The sequence below is a fragment of the Astyanax mexicanus genome, chromosome 18, assembly GCF_023375975.1.
Source record: "Astyanax mexicanus isolate ESR-SI-001 chromosome 18, AstMex3_surface, whole genome shotgun sequence".
Classification (NCBI taxonomy): domain Eukaryota; kingdom Metazoa; phylum Chordata; class Actinopteri; order Characiformes; family Acestrorhamphidae; genus Astyanax; species Astyanax mexicanus.
The window spans coordinates 19,274,464-19,293,581 of NC_064425.1; the positions used below are offsets into that span (position 1 = coordinate 19,274,464).

A 19,118-nucleotide genomic window follows, 5' to 3' on the forward strand; every position below is an offset into this window, starting at 1 on the left:
CTCTGCCTATCTGTCCCCATCTGGAGGCACCGCTGCAAATTATTTTTCTCTTTTTCTTTATTTTCCATCGTGTTGTTTACTCAGCACGGTGGAACGTAAAAAAAAGGAGTAAAAGGAGAACAAAACACAGTCTTAAAGTCTGTGATGAGACATGCCTTAATCCCTGTCAAGTTGTATGAAAGGTTACACTGTTTTGCTCTAGTTTTAGCTTAGTAATAGTAGTGGTAAATACACCCATTGCTGTTACTCATTCTAAGCTCTGACAACTAAGTAAATCTCCTATTTGTAAACTTTTGTAAACATGGATGATCCTTCAACCAAGGGTTCTTTTTATCATGATGACTTAAAATAATAATACTAAAATAAAAATTAAGAGACCAATTTAGTTTCTGAATCAGTATCTCTGATTTTGCGATTTATAGGTATATGTTTAAGTAAAGTGAACATTGTTATTTTATTCTATAAACTACAGACAACATTTCTCCCAAAATACAAATAAAAATATTGTCATTTAGAGCATTTATTTGCAGAAAATCAGAAATGGCTGAAACAACAAAAAAGATGTTAAGATTTAAGACCTCAAACAATTTAAGGAAAACAAGTTCATATTCATAAAGTTTTAAGAGTTCAGAAATCAATATTTGGTGAAATAACCCTGGTTTTAATTACAGTTTTCATGCATCTTGGCAAGTTCTCCTCCACCAGTCTTACACACTGCTTTTGGATAACTTTATGGCACTCCTCGTGCAAAAAATTAGGCAGTTCAGTTTGGTTTGATGGTTTGTGGTCATCCATCTTCCTCTTGATTATATTCTAGAGGTTTTCAATTTGGTAAAATAAAAAAAACTCATCATTTTAAGTGCTCTTTTATGTTTTACCAGAGCTGTATAAGTCTGGTAGTTTAGGAAATAAGGCCAAGCTTGTCATGCACTGATGTTTAAACCCATATGCAATTGTAAGTTAGACATGTTTCTTCATATCTGTTTTCTGGATGCTAAAGGTTTTGTGTACTAACGTGATGGAGTACTGAAATGTATTTAGCTTCTAATGTTGTATATAAAAGTTACATTTCCATTTCACTTGTTTTTTTTTTTTTTACCTGTGCTTGATTCTGGCATTTTCATCCTCCTCCTCCTTCTTCTTTTCCTCACTCTCCTCTTTCCTCCTCTGTCACTCACACTGCCTAGTAGAGCCCTGCTTGCCTCTGATCGCAGAGATACGTCAACCTGTGGAAGCAGGAAATGAAACCTTTCATTCCTCTCTCCTCCAAGGCCTTTATCAGAGCAAACTAGGCTTCTCCATGCCAGCCTGCTGCTTAATAAACTCATTTTGCACCCTGAGAATACCTGCTTATCTCTACACACACATACACACACACACACACACACACACACACACACACACACACACACACACAAACCATACCCCTCCTTCTTCAGCAGCCCTCAGTCTAATCTTAATATTGTTAATTCTAGAGTAGCCAGGACTTCACTTGTCTGACCTACTTTCTCTGAAGAGTCAGATGCTCTGATGGAGCTAAAGGCCTGACAGCATTAGGCTACAGTATCATAAAAAAAAACTTAAAGTAATCTTTTAAAGAACACAGAAGCTAAACTACACTCCTGAAAACCCCACAGGTGTGACTCTATTTTATTTACCTTCATAAACTCTTATTTTTTATATTATTGGTAAATAAATAGAAGGATGATGATAGTTTTTTTCATTTTTTTACATGGTTCTTTTATTGTGTCCAGTGGTGACCCCTATTGGATACAATGGAAATACATGACGATTTTTTTTTATTTGTTGATATTATGTTCTTGTTACTTCATAATAGTAAACTCATATCAGTTCCTCTATCACAATCTATTACATTTAAAGAAGTCAAAACGTTTTAATAATAGAAAAAAAAATCTGTGCAAAACTAAATACAATAGTATGATTTATTATTGTTTTGATGGATGCTAGTCTCAGTAGGTATCATTATTAATATAATTTAATTTAAGTGATAAATACATTTTCACAAGAAAAGTATTATTCCTCCATGTACACATTATAACGAAAAAAACATGAAAAGCAGGCAGAAGGTTAAGTAAAATATACATTTAAAATAACATAAAAAATGACTTAATCACAATTTAAATAAAGTAAAATAAAATACCACTTTATTGAAACAGAATTCTAAAAAATAAATGTTTTTTGGATTGGGACAAGGCCAAAAGGCAAAATATTCATGTTTAAATAGTTACATTATACGTTTTTTAATGGAAGTCAATAATCATTTTATGATTTGTGGTGGTGGTACAATAACGAGTATATACTTAAGTTCAGGCATTTAGGAAGTGGTACTTCCCTTCCAGTAAGTATATGCTGGGTGGCTAGCTCGTTAAGTATATATCTTGACCAGCATACAGTAGAGCAATGAGATTTCTCTGAATGACCAGCTGGTCTTGAGCTGGATTTTTTTTAGCAGGGTATAGCTTCAAATAGCCGTTCAGTTGCACTACTGGTTAATCAACCTTTATTAAATCTTTTTATTTCTTTTATTTTAATATTAAAGACATCAAATCAATCAATTAAGGGACGCATATGGAATTATGTAGTAAGCAAAAAAATGTGTTTGTCTTCCACAATATCCTGACCTGAACCCAACTGAGATGGTGATTTGGGATGAGCTGGAGATTCACAGCATGAAGGAAAACATTCCTCAAAAAACTATTCTTCAGCACCTCCAGGCATGGGGGCGGTAGTGGGGGAAAAATGAACCTAACTACCCAGGGCCAGAGTAAGGAGAGGGGCCCATGGAAATCCTGATTTTTTTTCTCTCATGTTCCTTGTGTACTGGCATGGATAGGGGCCCACTGACATTGACAGTGTCCAGGACCCAGAATTTGCTGCTACGCCCCTGCTCCTCTCTCCCAGGCTCCTCCTCCCTCGTGCTTCTCTCCAGTGTGTTTGTCTCGCTTCCCAGGATAGCCTTTGTTTACCCTGCCTGTTGTCTTCCTCTCTTATGCTTTGCCTGATCTCTGTTTCCACCCGTTTTCGCTTTACAGCCCTTTTTTGTTTTCCACCCGTTTCCATTTTCCACCCGTTTTCGTTTCCCACCCGTTTTCGTTTCCCACCCGTTTTCGCTTTACACCCGTTTTTGTTTCCCACCCGTTTGCATCTTCCGCCCGTTTTTATTTTCCACCCGTTTTCGTTTTCCACCCGTTTACATTTCCCACCCTTTTCCTTTTCCACCCGTTTTCATTTTCCACCTGATTCCGTTTTCCACCCGTTTTCGAACCCACTTGGGCTGTGTGTTTATTTTTTCTCCTTTCATCTCATCTGAGATCTACTGTTCTGCAAGTTTGTTCATCAACCTTCTGGGCTGGAGAGCTGCTTGTCTGTAGCACTCCACATGGGCGTGGTAGTGTGGGAAAAGTGGACCTGACTATCCAGGGCCCGAGTAGGTAGAGGGGCCCATGAAAAATCCTGTTGTTTTTTTTGCTCGCGTTTCTTGTGTACTGACATGGATAGGGGCCCACTGACACTGAGAGTGTACAGGGCCCAAAATTTGCTGCTATGCCCCTGCCTTCAGGAACTCCTTCCCACTGCGAAATCTGTTCCAGGTGACTCTAACTCATGAAGACACTGAGAAAAATATAAAACAGAAAAGTATAAAAAAAGTATAAAACATTCTGGTTTGTTTAAAACTCACACAATAATTCTGCATGTGTTCCTGTATAGCTTTAATGTCATAAAAAGAAGGAAAACACATTTAATGAGAAGGTGTGTCCAAAACGTTGACTGATACTGTATACTTATATACTAGTGCATCTCAAAAACTTAGAATATCATTTAAACGTTACTTTAGTTCAGTAATTCAGTTCAAAATGTAAAACTGACAGAGTGGTATATTTTAAGTGTTAATTTATTTTATTGTTGATGATTATGGCTTACAGCCAATATAAAAAAAATTGTGTCTCAGAAAATTAGAATATTATATGTAATCTGGTGGTGCTGGTCCACTGTATTTTATCAAGTGCATAGTCAGTGCAGTGTTTTCCTGTAAAATCTTACAGCACTTCATGCTTCACTCTGCTGACCACTTTTATAGAGATGCGGATTTCATTTTCCAGCAGGACTTCTCACACCGCCAAAAGTACCAATTTGTCTTATATAAGATTCTAATTTTCTGAGACACTGATTTTTTTTTTATTGGCTGTAAGCCATATTCATCAACAATAAACGTTTTAAACGCTTTAAAAAGATCACTGTAATACATTTTGAACTGTATTACAGTAAGTACATTAAGTACATTTTCAATTATATTCTACTTTTTAGATGCGCCTGTACATGTTCACTGATGGACCCATAGACTGTATGGATGGACCTGACTCGATTCCATTAATGAATCAAAGTCGGAGTCGACTCCTCAAGTTCTTGAATCGAAGAGCCCCGCCCTCTCAGAAAGGCTGTCATGTGATTCTTCACTTCCTCTCTGTGTGAGTAACAGACTTATGGAGAACTTTACTGGAGGAAGAGTGATAGGACAGCAGCAGACAGGTATCTGAGAACCCTGGAGTTTATATTATATAGGTTTAGTGCTTTAGTTTGCTGGATAATTCAGGTTTTATTCAGTTTTTACGAATAATTACAGTGTTGCTGGAGACAACAGGCCACATATATCGCTAGCTAGCGCCGCCCAATCACTGCAGCGATTAACAATAACGTTACTTTATATTATCGATTTACTAACTAGTTATATATTTTTCTTTTAAACATAAAAATGCAAACTCTCTGTGGTCTTGTAAAGTAAAAACTATAAATTACTAGAAGGACTGAATTTGATCCTGTAAGAGATTTAGCCTGAAAGAGAAAGTTAAGTAATGTTAACTGTGTTTACTTTGAGTTTTACTAGTAAAATGTTATTTAGCTGTTAATCAGGATTTTTTTTATTGGTATCAGTGAAGAAATGTGGTATTGCACCGTTTCTTGTAACCAGAAATCAGTGTCCGACTTTTTATGATATAAATTATGCACTCAGTGTATTTAAAATTCTAGTATAAAAAACAAATAATTAGCAGATATGTGATATAAAATGAGAATAGTGTTCATTTTTTACTCTCTATCAAATGGCAAAAACGCTTAATAATAGCTAATTTACCATTTTACAAGATGTTGCATGCCCTGCAATGTGACTATTCCACATTTGATATTAATGATTAAAAGATATCAAAAGATATATAGCTCTGGAAAAAATAAGAGACCACTTAAAAATTAGTCGTTTTTTTAATTTTACCAAATTGAAAACCTCTGGAATGTAATTATAAGGAAGATGAATGATCACAAGCCATCAAACCAAGCTGAACTGCTTGAATGTTTGCACTAGGAGTGGCATAAAGTTATCCAAAATCAGTGTGTATGACTGGTGGAGGAGTTGCATTTTTTAGTTGCTTTTCAATTTTGACTGAATGGTCCAACTCACTGAATCATTTTTTCACTTTGAATTTCGGATTGTCTTTGAAGTCAACCTTTCTAATATTAGTTCAATATGAATATGTTGTATTGTGGAAAATTTACATCAGCCGTACATCAACAGGTTGATTACTCACCATATCTCTCTCTCTCTCTCTCCCTCCCTCCCTCCCTCCCTCTCTCTCACTAGGTCTGACTGTGGGAGTGAGTCTGCTCATTGTCTTGATGATTATTGTTCTGGCAGCTATAGTATACACTCCTCCAGGTATGAGATTCTGCAGAAGAAGAAACTTGACTGAGGAGCATCTCTCACTCACAGACAACAGAGTCTCCTGATCACTGTGGTGTCTAAATGTCCATTGATCAACCTTTGTCACTGGTTGTAATGTCTACCTCCAACATGACGACACACCATGTCACAAAGTAAAAGGTGTGTCGAACTGCCTTCCAAGACACCTCTCTGCATCCAATTGAGCATTTTTGGGATGCAGTAATAAGAGAAATTCACAGGATGAAAGCGGACCTGAACAATCTGCGGGAATTACCACCAGCTCCTTTTCTTCCAAGTCTGAAAACTGGTCAATGGAAAAATGGACAAAGCAGTAGATAACAATAGACACACACTTATTTCATCATGGTGCTTCATTATCTTTCATGATAAAATATCTGTGAAGGACACTAAGAGATCATTCTATTGAGTAATCACGACTGTCTGTGCATGACTGAACGGTTAACATACTATATTGATTCAATCGAAGAACATCTAGATGTTTAATGTGTCAGTTTTCATTAAAAAGCAAATAAATCCTGATCATCTGGATGTACTCCTACACGTTTTCTGCTGTGTTTGAAACAGCTATTAAATTGGGATATCTTAATGTTTAATCGAATCTTCAGTTATCCATTTTCTTCATTTTCTAGAGACATAAATGTATGAATTGCTGCGAATATATTGTTCTTCACGTGAACAGCAGAGGGAGCTGGAGACCTTCATTACATTTTACCTCACCCACTGGAAGTGTACTATAGGGACATAAGTACTGGGACATGTGCTGAGTCATTGTTTCTTGAAAAATCAAGAGTTCATTATGCTTTTATTGGTGTCACTGTCCCTGCTGACCTTTGCTGTAAGGAATTAATAGTATTTAGAGACACGAGTGTTGGTGAGCTCCGCCTGAATCATGGCCACCTTATCTCATCCTCAATTTAACATAAATGTAATGTATTAGACAACATCTTTCCAGAGAACACAGTGAAACTGTTTCACAGTTCAATTCTAGTGTGCTGTATACCCCTCTATTATTTAGAGGGGTATAAGCTTTGAGTCTTGTGCTGCAGTCAGTTTTGCCCAATGCTTTTTAGAGAAAATCCAGTGACTTTGTCAGCATTAGATTAAATATTTAATCTAGCACAAATATTAACAATATTATTTAGCAGCAGAAGCATTAGTTACTTTGTGATAAGATCTCTGAAATATCACAAATTGAAATAAATAATAGGTAACATTATTACATTACAACTACACATTCAATATCACAATCCACTGACCTGTAATAGGGAAACTGTAGTATGGCATTCTGCTTCAGTGGGCAGAACAGTGCTTACGAGAACCGCATAATCCTGCAAAACCCATATCATATTTGTGAAAAATCCTATTACCATATCACATTGTCCACAGTAAGAGAGCCAACCATATTCCACTCAATTTGTCCATAATCAATCTTAAACAAGCACTCAAACTGGTCAGTGTGTTTGTTTTTTTCCACAGAGTAATCTTAATTACATTTCAGTTAATTTGATCCTCCAATTTTTTGTTTCCATTTCAAGTAACACATGAGCCAAACCCTTTAAGCTTGTTTTAATTGAAAGTCGTGATTATTTTGTTCTTGTGGCCTGGCTTGACATTAAACCATGACTGTCGCCATATCCACTATAATCCTTGCTAATCTGATTTTACTTGGCTGTTAATCTGCACATAGTGAAGCAAATATATTGTCTCTAATAGACACACTGCAGCCCAGTACGTGTTATTCTGTTTGGATAAATACACATAAAGCAGAAATGCATGTTTATACATGTTCATTAGGGACGTAGTACTTCACTTACAAAGTGTTTTATTAGGAAATCTAATTTAATACTAGGTAGGAACTGCTTTTTCTCTCAAAACAACTTAATTTCTCAGTGGAATGGAAACCATAAGATGTTGTATGAATTGTGGTTTATTTACTGCGAAGGCTACTTATACTAAACCTTCATGAACCCAGTTTTGAGCGTTGACTACATAGTAAAAATAATAAATTGTGACCATGTATGGCTGTACATGGTCACAACTATATGTGTATGCCTCTGGTTCTCACCTCCTCCTCTGTGCTGTGATAAGTCACTTGTGTATGACCATATTCCATTATTGTACCCCTCATTTGCAGGTGCTTGTAAGGTGAAGTCCACATCAGATTTCCCATGTTCCACTTTGATTCCAGTGAGGTTACTTACATAAACCAGTTGAGTATATGGAGATGAGAAAGTGGAAGAATTAATCTGTTATATATTTATAAAGACTGAAATGGTTTTGGGGAGCACATGTCTAAAAAACTGTTAATTAAGAAGGGAACTCCAAAATGTAAAGTAGAGGAGCTCCTGTGCTGTGTGTTTATTACATTCAAACGTTTTACAATCACAGTCATATTTGTTATTTTGCCATATTGTGGTTATCATGCCATAACTTTATCTAAAATAAAACAACAGCATTAATGCAGGCCTACCTTACAGTCCATTTTCTTGAGCCCCAACCTGACGTGGCCTGAGGAAAGTGGTGGGAGATCTCGACCTAACCCGGACCAAGTTTGAGTTGGGCATCTGGTCAGGCTTGTGCTCGAGCAGAGAATCTAAACATTAGGCTGCAAAAGTGAAAAAAATGTATTGTATGTGGACTGTTTGGACTGGAAAGTGAATGAAACATTTTGAATTGTGACTAATGTTTTCATTCAACAGGAAACTCCTTTATCTCTTAGCCAATATTTCTTAGGAATTTAAAGCAAAAAAAAGAACATTTTATAGGAGATAATTAGACATAAACAGGAACAGCAGCCTGGATACATAATATTTTAGAATGTCATGAACTTTTCCCAGTCCATGTGTACTTTATTTGCAAGTAACAACTTGTACAAGGACATTATCGCCTTTTTATGTGGATCGATTTCCACATTTTAGCTTTATTAGGAGGCACATAAAGATTTAGCTCAGAATAAATGAGCTGGGAGATATGAGCAGCAGTAAGAGAGGAAATTTACATTCATGAGTAACAGTCTGTGGCAATTTGTGAGCACTGGAACTGCAATGAAATTGCTTCAATATGATCATTTTGGTAATATACTAATGCTTTGTGAGGCAGCTTTTTAGAAATTAGCCTTAAAGTGTAATGATAAAGTAATGAAAGACTCAAAATACATGAGTTGCATGAGCTGGAGACGGGATTATATAATTTTTTACAATATGCAAAATTATTAACCCCCCCCCCCCCCTCTTCTCCACCCAGAAACATGCTGCCTGTCTACATTGTAAAAAACTACTTATTTTGGCTGAATTGGGCTTCTGTTTGTGAGCTTAGTGTATTATAATTATGGCCATTGTCTCATTGTCTTCTCTGGACTACAATTGTGGTACAGAAATGCTGGGATGAACTGGGGGAGGGGACACAGAGGGAGTTTGAGGGATGTTAATCTGTGGCCCAGATATTTCAAAGGATTTGATGAATATTCCCTCCTCTCTGCCATGCTACATTCTCTGCCGATCTGTCGACTTTACTCTCTCCAGCTAATCAGAATCTGTATTTACCAAATATATGAGGTGCATAAGAGACTTCTGAATTATAATACTATAAAATAGAATACAATACACACTTACATTCATAATGTATGAAAGAAAATAAGATAACAGACAGGACAATTTTCTAGTTTGCGTTTTTCTTCATTTCTGTACCTTGAAGACCTGATGTTTCCATTAAATGTGAACTTATATACATGTAGACATACACAATTAAACTTTTGATGTTTTTGTATTATCTACATATAATCTTACATGCTAATTTATTGATTATTACAGTGAATAATATTGTAACTGTTTCTAGACACACTGGGCTGTATATTTTGGCACTGTAAGTTTTGTCATGCATTTCATTTTACAAATACATGTTTAAAAATATTTAATTATAAGTATAAACCAATATTTAGTAGCTATGCACATATAAATGCCACCAGCAGTGTGCGACAAAAAAATAAAAATAAGTAACTTTTTGCAAAATATTAATAAGAACTGGTAATGTATAACAATTTCAATACAGTACTAAAAACAGAACATTTGGCATTATTCTTTGAGTGCCTTGTTTGAAGTTAATTACTTTTACAGTTATGTAATGTTTTACTGTCAGGCTGTATATATTAATTACATTGTGCTTGAGTGTGGCATGCTGGTGTTGATATTTTGAGTACTTCACCAGATATTTACTTGTAACCTCATTTTTGTACCAGCAGAAACTGTTATAATTTTTACTTATAATTCTTATTATTAAAAAGGACAGGTTGACATATATAAAAGCTATTTGTCTACTGCAACTGTAATTCAGTACATCTCTAAATTAGTTTTGACTACTTTAAATATGCAAAAATATGCATTGATATGTAAAATTGGGTTTGGACTAGTGCTGTATATGGGCAAGAACGTGGCGATACAATATGCATCACTATACAGGGGTTACAATTCAATTCTATTGCAATACTGTAAGTAATTAGATATATTTTATCTGTTTAAATCAAATTTTAGAAAAACAAACTGTAAGGAATTGTGAGGAATTAAGCACAAAATGAAACTCTAATCCTTACAAGACAAGACAACAAGACAAACATATACACCATACTTGTGCTGGGCACAGATGGAATTTGGCCTTCCCCTTTAACCTTTATCCATGCAGTAAATACACTCAGAAGACAGTGATTTTGTGAAAACACTTGCCTGGAGCGGTGAGCAGGGTGGTGAGCGTTAAGGGCCTTGCTTAGGAACCCAACACTGGTGACCTGACAAACTTGGGTATCAAAGCACTGCCCCAAAATGTATTAATATATATATATATATATATATATATATATATATATATATATATATATATATATATATATATATATAAATTGATCATTACAAATCGTCACCTAACCTTATTCTTTCAGCACATACTGTTGCTGAACCTAGACCTGACCAACTGCAGCATCAACCCCAGATAATTTGCTTAGTTAAATCCAGGTGGAGACTTTTTTGGCCAGGCAGTGTATAATAACTAGAACTGCAGTGTATATATTTTAATAAGAGTAGATATCTTTAAATAATGTTTGTATTAGTCAACAATTACATTGCAGATGAGAGAGAATGATTATTAATGTGAATCAATCAGTGGTTACACATAGTGTGGACAGTTAAGACTTGCCCATGCATGTATGACTAGTATAAATGTTTATAAATCTGTAGTTTAATATTATTACAGGTAAACCTTTTATATTTATGTGATTGATGTATGAAATAAGAATATTCAATAGGGAAACTGAGTACAGAAACACACTGCTATAGCTGTACTAGCAACATTGCTGGATGTCTGTGGCTGGATGAGCGCAGGGCGCATGCGCAGTAGTAGTAGCAGCAGCAGATCCTCTGCTGAGAGTCGGTGGAGAGGAGAGTCTCCCGCTCCTCAAACAAATAATGTCCGTTTTTCCGCCGCTGTCAGTTACAGCAGCTCCACGCCCTGCTCCCTGAATGGCGCTGGTGACCGTGCAGCGTTCGCCGACTCCCAGCACCTCCTCCAGCCCGTGTGTGTCGGTGAGTGCGCTGTTATATCGCTGCTGGTAGCGGCGGTAGCGGTTCAATTTATGGGAGGATTGTACTAGCGACACCGTTCCCCGGGTGACGGTGTGCGCATGCGTTAACCTAGCTGAGCTATAGCTAAAGGTAGCACTCCGGTTCCAGTGTTCTGCATTAGATAAAACTTAGCTAGTTATCTAGCTTTAGGTTAACTAGCTAACACAGCTGTTGTTTAGAGTCACCTGTCAGGAGCAGTAATATGTAATATAGTTAACTATGTCATATCCAAAACAATACCAGCTGAAAGTCTGTTGAAGCTACCCACCCATCCTTTAGCTTCTGTGGTGTTCTGTCGAGTTGCGCTACCCGTCGATACCTGCTACTTAGAGGCTCTGCGCATGCGTTAATTCTCTCTCTTTGATGCATTATACATTCTGCGCTGACTGTGTTTTTTAGTTTAAGTGAATGTTTTTACAACCTTTTTTTTAAACCTTTAAATATACTAGGGTAGCACGTTTTGACAAGGTCCCACAAGTTGACAGAACACCCGACTTGCCCTGTTCTCAGACAGCAGTCTCAGTTAGCAACAAAATCAGCTAGTCTACAGCCTTGTTCCTTGTTCTGCTATCGGACTCTGTAACTTATATATCTGTATCTAGTTTCTTTAAAATTTGGTTTTACTTCTTAAGAAAATGTACAGCAACGCTCATTTGTTTCTAACTGTAATTTCACTCTTCAGAAATCTTGGGAGTGGGAATCTCTAGGCACCTTATGATTCGATTGGATTACGATTCAGAGGTCTGCGATGTGATTATAAAACGATTATAGATGCATCTAAATGCATCATTTTTTTCTACACATGATTTATTTTTATCCATTGCAGTTTTAAAGTAAACTATCTGTAATAATCCATAATGTATCCTGCTATTTAATAGGGTCTTTGACACTTTTTTCTATTTACTTAATGTCGATTTAACCTAGAGGTTGTAACCCAACACAGAACTGAATGGGTTTCCAAATGCCCAAAAATAGCTGGCTAATATTTCATCTGTTTTGATCCTGACCTGAACATCTGTGGTGTGATTTTAGCCTTATTGTTAAGTAACCCACCTAGCTAGCTAGAGAAGCATGCCCTAATCTCAGTGCTGGATTACCCCTGCACAGCACAGGATAGTGATTCTGCTATGAAACTCCACATTAAGCTGATGATGGTCTTCATAAATGTGTGGTGAACGGAATCAGATGTTTATACTGGTAATATGGACTGACCATTAGTGTAGACCAAACTTTTTTGTGTGAAGGAATAGAAGCTCTCTTGTTATTGTTGGTTTATTTTTGTAGGTGTTTTATGTTGGACCTTGTTCAAGTAGATTTATTGTTAGGGCTGAATGATCTTGAAAAAAAGTGGTGATTTATATATTGCAATAAAAAAAATGCAGGAATTTTTGACAGATTCCCTAGATGTCAGTCATCCGGCATGTCATGATATTAATAATGCCCTCAGTGTGTCGAATACTAAAATAGAAAAATAATTTAATTTGGCAAATATAATATTAGTTTCCAAATAACAAAATAATAAAAAACAAAATAATAAAAATAAACACATTATTGCACAAGACATTGTACATCCTGCCTTTTGTCTACTGCGCGTGTGCTCATGCGTTAACAATGTTTAACTGTTATATTATGCAGCCATATTTACATGGTGGTATGAGAAGGAGGCTCTTTAGAATATCAGGCAACATTGTCCCGCTTGTACCATTTTGGAAGACACAAGTAGGCATTCCTTGAAAAGTGGGTTAGTGCAGTAGCCTGTAGCCCACCTGTCAGGTTGTGTCATGTATTATGGTGGTGAGGTGGCTTGGTCTACCGTACTCTAATTCATAGTGATCAAGAAGCTTTCTGTAACAATGAGGCATGGCTTGGGTTCTGTCCTGTGCTATTGCTGAGTACTTCAGAAATGCCAGTTCTGTACATTTTTTCAGCTTTTTCTTATATAGTGTTCTTTCTTTTCAGCTCATTATCTTTGAAAGAAATCCCTCATCTAATACATCAAAAACATGAAAGAACAGAGCTTGGGGTCCCAAAATCTGACGGACTGTCAGTTTTTCTTGTGCTGGTATCAGGAATATAAACTGGGGTGTCTTTATAATAAATACATTTTTATCACATTACTATTCACTGTTTATTTACTGTTTTCCCTTCATACTCCTCAAGTCCCTTTGCATTTCTATCTAAAGATGAACACTTTTGTCTGTAAGGACTCCACTCCTGAAATATCTAGGTTAGCCCATCAGACCATCAGTGAAAGGCTGTGACGAAGAGCTCCAGCCAAATAGAAAAATCAGGTTATGTGAGTTAAATGGGCTGATTTTCTTCCCCGTGGTTGTGATGTTACCAGCTGCCCATCATGTGACCCCAGTGAGGCACCCATGTGAGTCATCTTGTGAGATGCCTGAAGCTCTTTCTAGAGAACGTCCTCTGTGAACCTCTCCGTTTCTATTTTACCCTAACATGTACAGTCCACTATTCAGTGCTGTATGCAGAGAAAATGATTAGGGCCTTATTGGTATGCTTAGCTTGGGGCCTCTGGCTCAGGTTTTGTGCTGACTAGTGCTATAAGTGCATCTTATTAAACAGTGTCTGAAATGAGAGATTATGAAGTAAAATGAAGGCTGTTCTTTATCCTCATGTAGCCCTCAGAGTTTGGAAATCACTAGTATTTGCATTAGGGCAACATGATATATCGCTTTTTTATTTTGCCCTGTAGTTGTAGGCAATATGAACATGTTTTTTTGTTTTGTTCTAAATTTTAAATGATTGTGATCCACCATTTGCATGTTCTAATCATACTATGGATATTGCGAGTGCTTAAAATTTTTTGTTTAATGTCGTCCTGTTTTATTGGACGGATGCAGCAAATTGTGTAGTATATTTTGTACTGTTTGAAGTAGTATTTGGATGCACTTTGTTTTTTTGTGTCTCAATCCATTGCTTAAAAATCCTTAAATATTATTATGCAATAGTTTTACCCTATTTTCCATCCTCAGTGCCCTTTATATTGACCAGACACACACCAGGATGGATCTTTTAAAGAGTCAGTGTGTTCTGGTGTAATCTGGGTTGCACAATAACCATCAACATACAGGAAACCAGAATAGTTGACAGTGCTGGTTATTGTGCAGCTCTACTTGGAAACGTATGCCTTCATTTCCCATTACAGGGTTGCAAACCACAGCTGGATCCTCAGAATCTGTGCTGTGAATCTGGCTGGCTCTCTGTGGCAGACTGCATGCGTGTGAGTCCCTGTAGGAGGTGGGAACTGTGCAGTTTGCCTGATCAGCTCCCATTAACCTAGTTTGGTATCGTCAGTGTGGTCCTCTGTGGCACACTGGAGGATTGGCAGCTAATCCCTGAGAGAAAACGCTAGGAGTCAGGGATTATTGGAGCAGGCAGCATGGATTAAAGCCAGTCTGGGCCTGAGAGGGGCAGGAGCCTGTAAACGCTGGGTTTTACATGCTGCTGCCCTGCTGAAGCTCATTTGCTTTAGCTGATTTTGGCTGTGGTTTGTTGGCTTCAGGTGTAAATGTGTTAGAGAACAGAGGTGATGAAGGATGTAGGAGAGCACTTCTGGGGAATTAGTTGCCGTTGATGATGGTGGCAGCAATATTTTGTATCTGAATAGAAGCACTGTGATAGGTTTGCACAGTGGACCGGTATTATATTAGCCTTATCGGAAAGTAACACAGAGAAGCTGGTCCTTATTCCAATGCCCCCACTTCTAAAACTCCACATTAAGCTTGTGGTGGCCTTCATAATTGTGTTGTCTAACGTCCACATGCAGTCTAGCTTGATGCCAAAGTGAACAAGCTGAATTCTCACTTATTTCTTTCTATCTATATTTTTATGTCTATTTCTACAGGAGGCAGGGAGTGGTGAGGATGACCGCCATTCTCAGCCCAGGAGGTAAGTTCACCCCCTTTTTTATTCTCATATTTCAGGCCAGTGCTTTGGACAGAATACCATACTATTATCTACACTGCTATATACACTATATGTATGTAAAATAATTTTGGGACCTGCTTATGCATTGTTTCTTATTTGTCTTTTTGTCTGAGGTCCAAGAATCTAATTTCAGTAGTGATTGAGAATGATGGTAGAAATATTTGATGGAGCACCTTTGTTCCAGAGAACACAGTTCCACTGCTCCACATCATGCTTGTGTTTTTAGACACCTCTAGGTTCAGGTGTATTTGCACATCTGTGCAAGCAATAGGTGCATCCACAAACATTTAGACATACAGTTCTGGAAAAAATAAGAGACCACTTAAAAATGTTTCTTTGATTTTACCAAATTGAAAACCTCTGGAATATAATCAAGAGGAAGATGGATGATCACAAGCCATCAAACCAAGCTGATCTGCTTGAATTGTTGCACCAGGAGTGACGTAAAGTTATCCAAAAGCAGTGTGTAAGACTGGTGGAGGAGAGCATGCCAAGATGCATGAACACTGTGATTAAAAAACAGAGTTATTTCACCAAATATTGATTTCTGAACTCTAAAACTTTATGAATGTGAACTTGTTTTATTTGAATTATTTGAGGTCTAAAAGCTCTGCATCGTTTTTGTTTTTTCAGCCATTTCTCATCTTCTGCAAATAAATATAAAATAAATGCTCTAAATGACAATATTTTTATTTGGAATTTGAAAGAAATGTTGTCTGTAGTTTATAGAATAAAACAACAATGTTCATTTTACTTAAACATACACCTATAAATTGCAAAATCAGATAAACTGATTCAGAACTTAAAGTGGTCTTCTAATGTTTTTCCAGAACTGTATAGTGTAGTTTGTGAAAGTGTATGCTTAACACTTTACAATGCCTTTTGTATGCATTGCCTCTTAGACTCAGTAATTTTATTAGTCAAACATATCTAATATGAACCTATCACACACACACACACACACACACACACACACAAACACAAGAAAAACACACCTAAAAATGTCCCTCCAGGACCAGAACTGAAGACCCCTGGCATATAGCCTGTACCTTGTTAGAAAAGGAACTTGTTAATGGTCTGTTGCCTTAAGGCCATTCCTACAGACTCTGAAAATCATTAATACCATTGCTTCAGAAAAATAGTCTTTTACATTTGCACATATTAACATTCATTGGAACATTTTTAGAGAAGTGCCCAGTAAATGTGCAGTACTCCCTTCAGCCACTGTGAGGAGTCTTCTGACCATTACATTACTAGTACTTAAACGCTGAGACTGTACAGAGTGTTCTATCATGATTACAGTTACACTAATGCTTCAGTGTCTTGGAATTTGATGTATGATTGAATTAAACCTCATTAGCAGTATCACAGCCCTTAGGACATTGTGCAGGCAGCACTTCAGAAAAACAAATCGATTAGATCACAAATGTTGCACAATTCTGTGGTGGAGCAGCTTTGTTCAAATTTAACAAAAAGAAGTGTCAAATGATTTTTGTGTTTGTTGTGGGAATTATGAGAAGGATGTAGAGTAGGGCTTATAAATTAATTGACCTTTAACAACATTATAATCAATAGAATTCCTGGAAACAATCATTAGGGTGCCTTATGCACTTTAGTAATAGCCATCTTCCTTTACAAATAAATATGTGAAGTTAAATTTTTTGCACTATTAAGCCAAATGTTGCAGGTTTTTTTTCATTTTCATGTTTTTATGTGTTTGAAACTGTACCAATTTAGTTTATAGTATTTTGACCTCTACCTGTTCGTACAGTTTGGAGCCTCCTGGTCTTGTGCGACTGGAAGTAATGGATGAGAAGTGCTGCAAAGTTGAATGCCAAGTGAACATCAGGCTTTTCTATTTAGATAGCCAACAACACTAAATCTAAACTAACTGTTCACATTGTTGTTGCAAACAAATCAGATATGTTTCTGATCTAGGACCACATATGAAAGTAACTCAAATCCAGTTTGAAAAGAACAAATTTGGTATTTCCATACAGCCCTGAAAAAAATCAGTATTAAGTAATTGAATCCTGATTATGAGAACAGAGGCTAATAATTCACTTTTTTTAGCCACTAGTTACGAAGCCTCAGATCACACACACAGTGCTTTGAGAGTTCCTCATGAAGTTGCATGAAGACAGACACTATTTGCTAGACAGCTAAAATGTCCTAGATTAAGAACACTACCTAGCAGATGCTTGCATTGACTAAACGTGCAAGCTGTTTGGGAGAAAGGGCAGTTTCTCTGTGACTCTCACTTATGGAGAGTTCTGGACCGCTGCAATCAGAAGCTCCTGTACCAGTCCTTTTTAATAAAAACAGTAGTCAACCAGTTGACTGTATGAGTTTATGTAAGTTTGTATGATAAATATAATGAGGCCATTGTTTCTCCACTGACTCCCATGTACGTGACTGAGTAGTCCAGGTAGTGGGCTTATTTGCATGATTATCAGCTATCTGTTTCTGTTTGTGTTTACAAGACCGCAGTGCGTCAATACAGACGTCAAACTCTGTCCCTGTTGTCGGTATGTCTGGTGCTGTGTTGACAGGTGATTATCTTATTTTAAGGCCCATATCACACGAACATCGAGCAGGGAATCCTTTGAAAAGATTGTAGAGTTGCTTTAGAGCTTTGAGTGTAGAATCACTTGGTAGATAGATCAGATGAACTGTTGTCTACTGTGCATGGCCAGTATGCAAGGTTTCATTCAGTAATGATAACAGTGTTTTTAACATACTATTGTCTTGAAGGAATACTTTAGCATTTTTAAGCATTTTTACCTCTAACTGTTGTGTCTGTCGCAGATGATTGATTACCACAGACATACGCAGTTTTCTGAACATACACAGTAGCACAGTGTTACAACAGGACAATGATCATCCACATACTGCTGACTATTCAAGAGCTTGCACGTGTCTTTTAAAGACAAGGATCCTATGCCATTGCTGGCTGCATCACCAGACCCCGATTGAAAATGGGTAAAATATTATTGGACACGCTATCAACACTTCACCACTACACCAAAATCTGCAGGAACTGCATGAATATTCGACCTGCTTGAAATTAAAATTTGCAGGATTCAGTTAAGAAGCACTACTTCTGTATGTGTAATACAATACATGTGACAGAGTTTTGCTTATTTCAGTTTACATTTTTTAATCAGTTGTTCTGCTTATCTTTTATCTTTCTACCAAATAGTATTGCATTCTGACATTTCCCTCATGGTCCAACTATTTATGCAACTATTTCATTGACAGTAAGCAATGTGTGTAGTTTGGACTGTGTGCAGTTCTGTGTTTCAGATCTGTCTAATCCTGTCATTTGAATCATAAGAGAACTGAGATAGCGTTATGCAACACTACACTACACCGCCAAGAGGTGGGACGGTGCACGAAGGGTCTTGCATGACGACATCTTGTTTTGGTTCTACAGTATCCAACACAAAATGTAAACTCTCTGAGAGGGTCGTACAATACACCCCACAAATCTCGCTCATAACTGCAGCTGCACATGTGGCCTCAATTATATGGAGCATTAGGTAATTCTGACACGAGCATGATATCATTTCCTTGCGATTCTGTCCAGTCCGAGGGTCTTTGTATTCTCATCTGCCTCAAAGTTATGAGCGCCCAGCCCCCCTGCCGATTATATAACGAGTAGCCAGAATTAACAGCGGATCAAGTAATGTATCTTGCGCATGCAGATACCACACACAACACACATATAGGTACATTGTGGCTGCAAGTATGTGGGATTGGGAATTGTTGAAAAACTGTGTAAGTGGGTGAGTGGGACAGTTTACATACAT

At 37.1% G+C, this 19,118-nt stretch overlaps 1 protein-coding gene and 1 long non-coding RNA gene across 2 annotated transcripts in view; both read left to right on the plus strand.

Moving 5' to 3' along the window:
* The first annotated feature begins 4,325 nt into the window (after positions 1-4,325).
* LOC107197060 (uncharacterized) lies at positions 4,326-6,271 on the plus strand. The gene is made up of 2 exons (XR_001518350.3): positions 4,326-4,548; positions 5,651-6,271. It is a non-coding gene; the product is annotated as an uncharacterized LOC107197060 (long non-coding RNA).
* Positions 6,272-11,139: 4,868 nt separating this feature from the next.
* ssh2a (slingshot protein phosphatase 2a) overlaps positions 11,140-19,118 on the plus strand; it is a 30,819-nt gene continuing 22,840 nt past the window's right edge. Inside the window, exons 1-2 of the mRNA XM_007236816.4 lie at positions 11,140-11,319; positions 15,224-15,267. Coding sequence (XP_007236878.3) covers positions 11,257-11,319; positions 15,224-15,267 — 107 coding nt within the window. The 5' untranslated portion in view covers positions 11,140-11,256. The remainder of the gene's footprint in view (positions 11,320-15,223; positions 15,268-19,118) is intronic.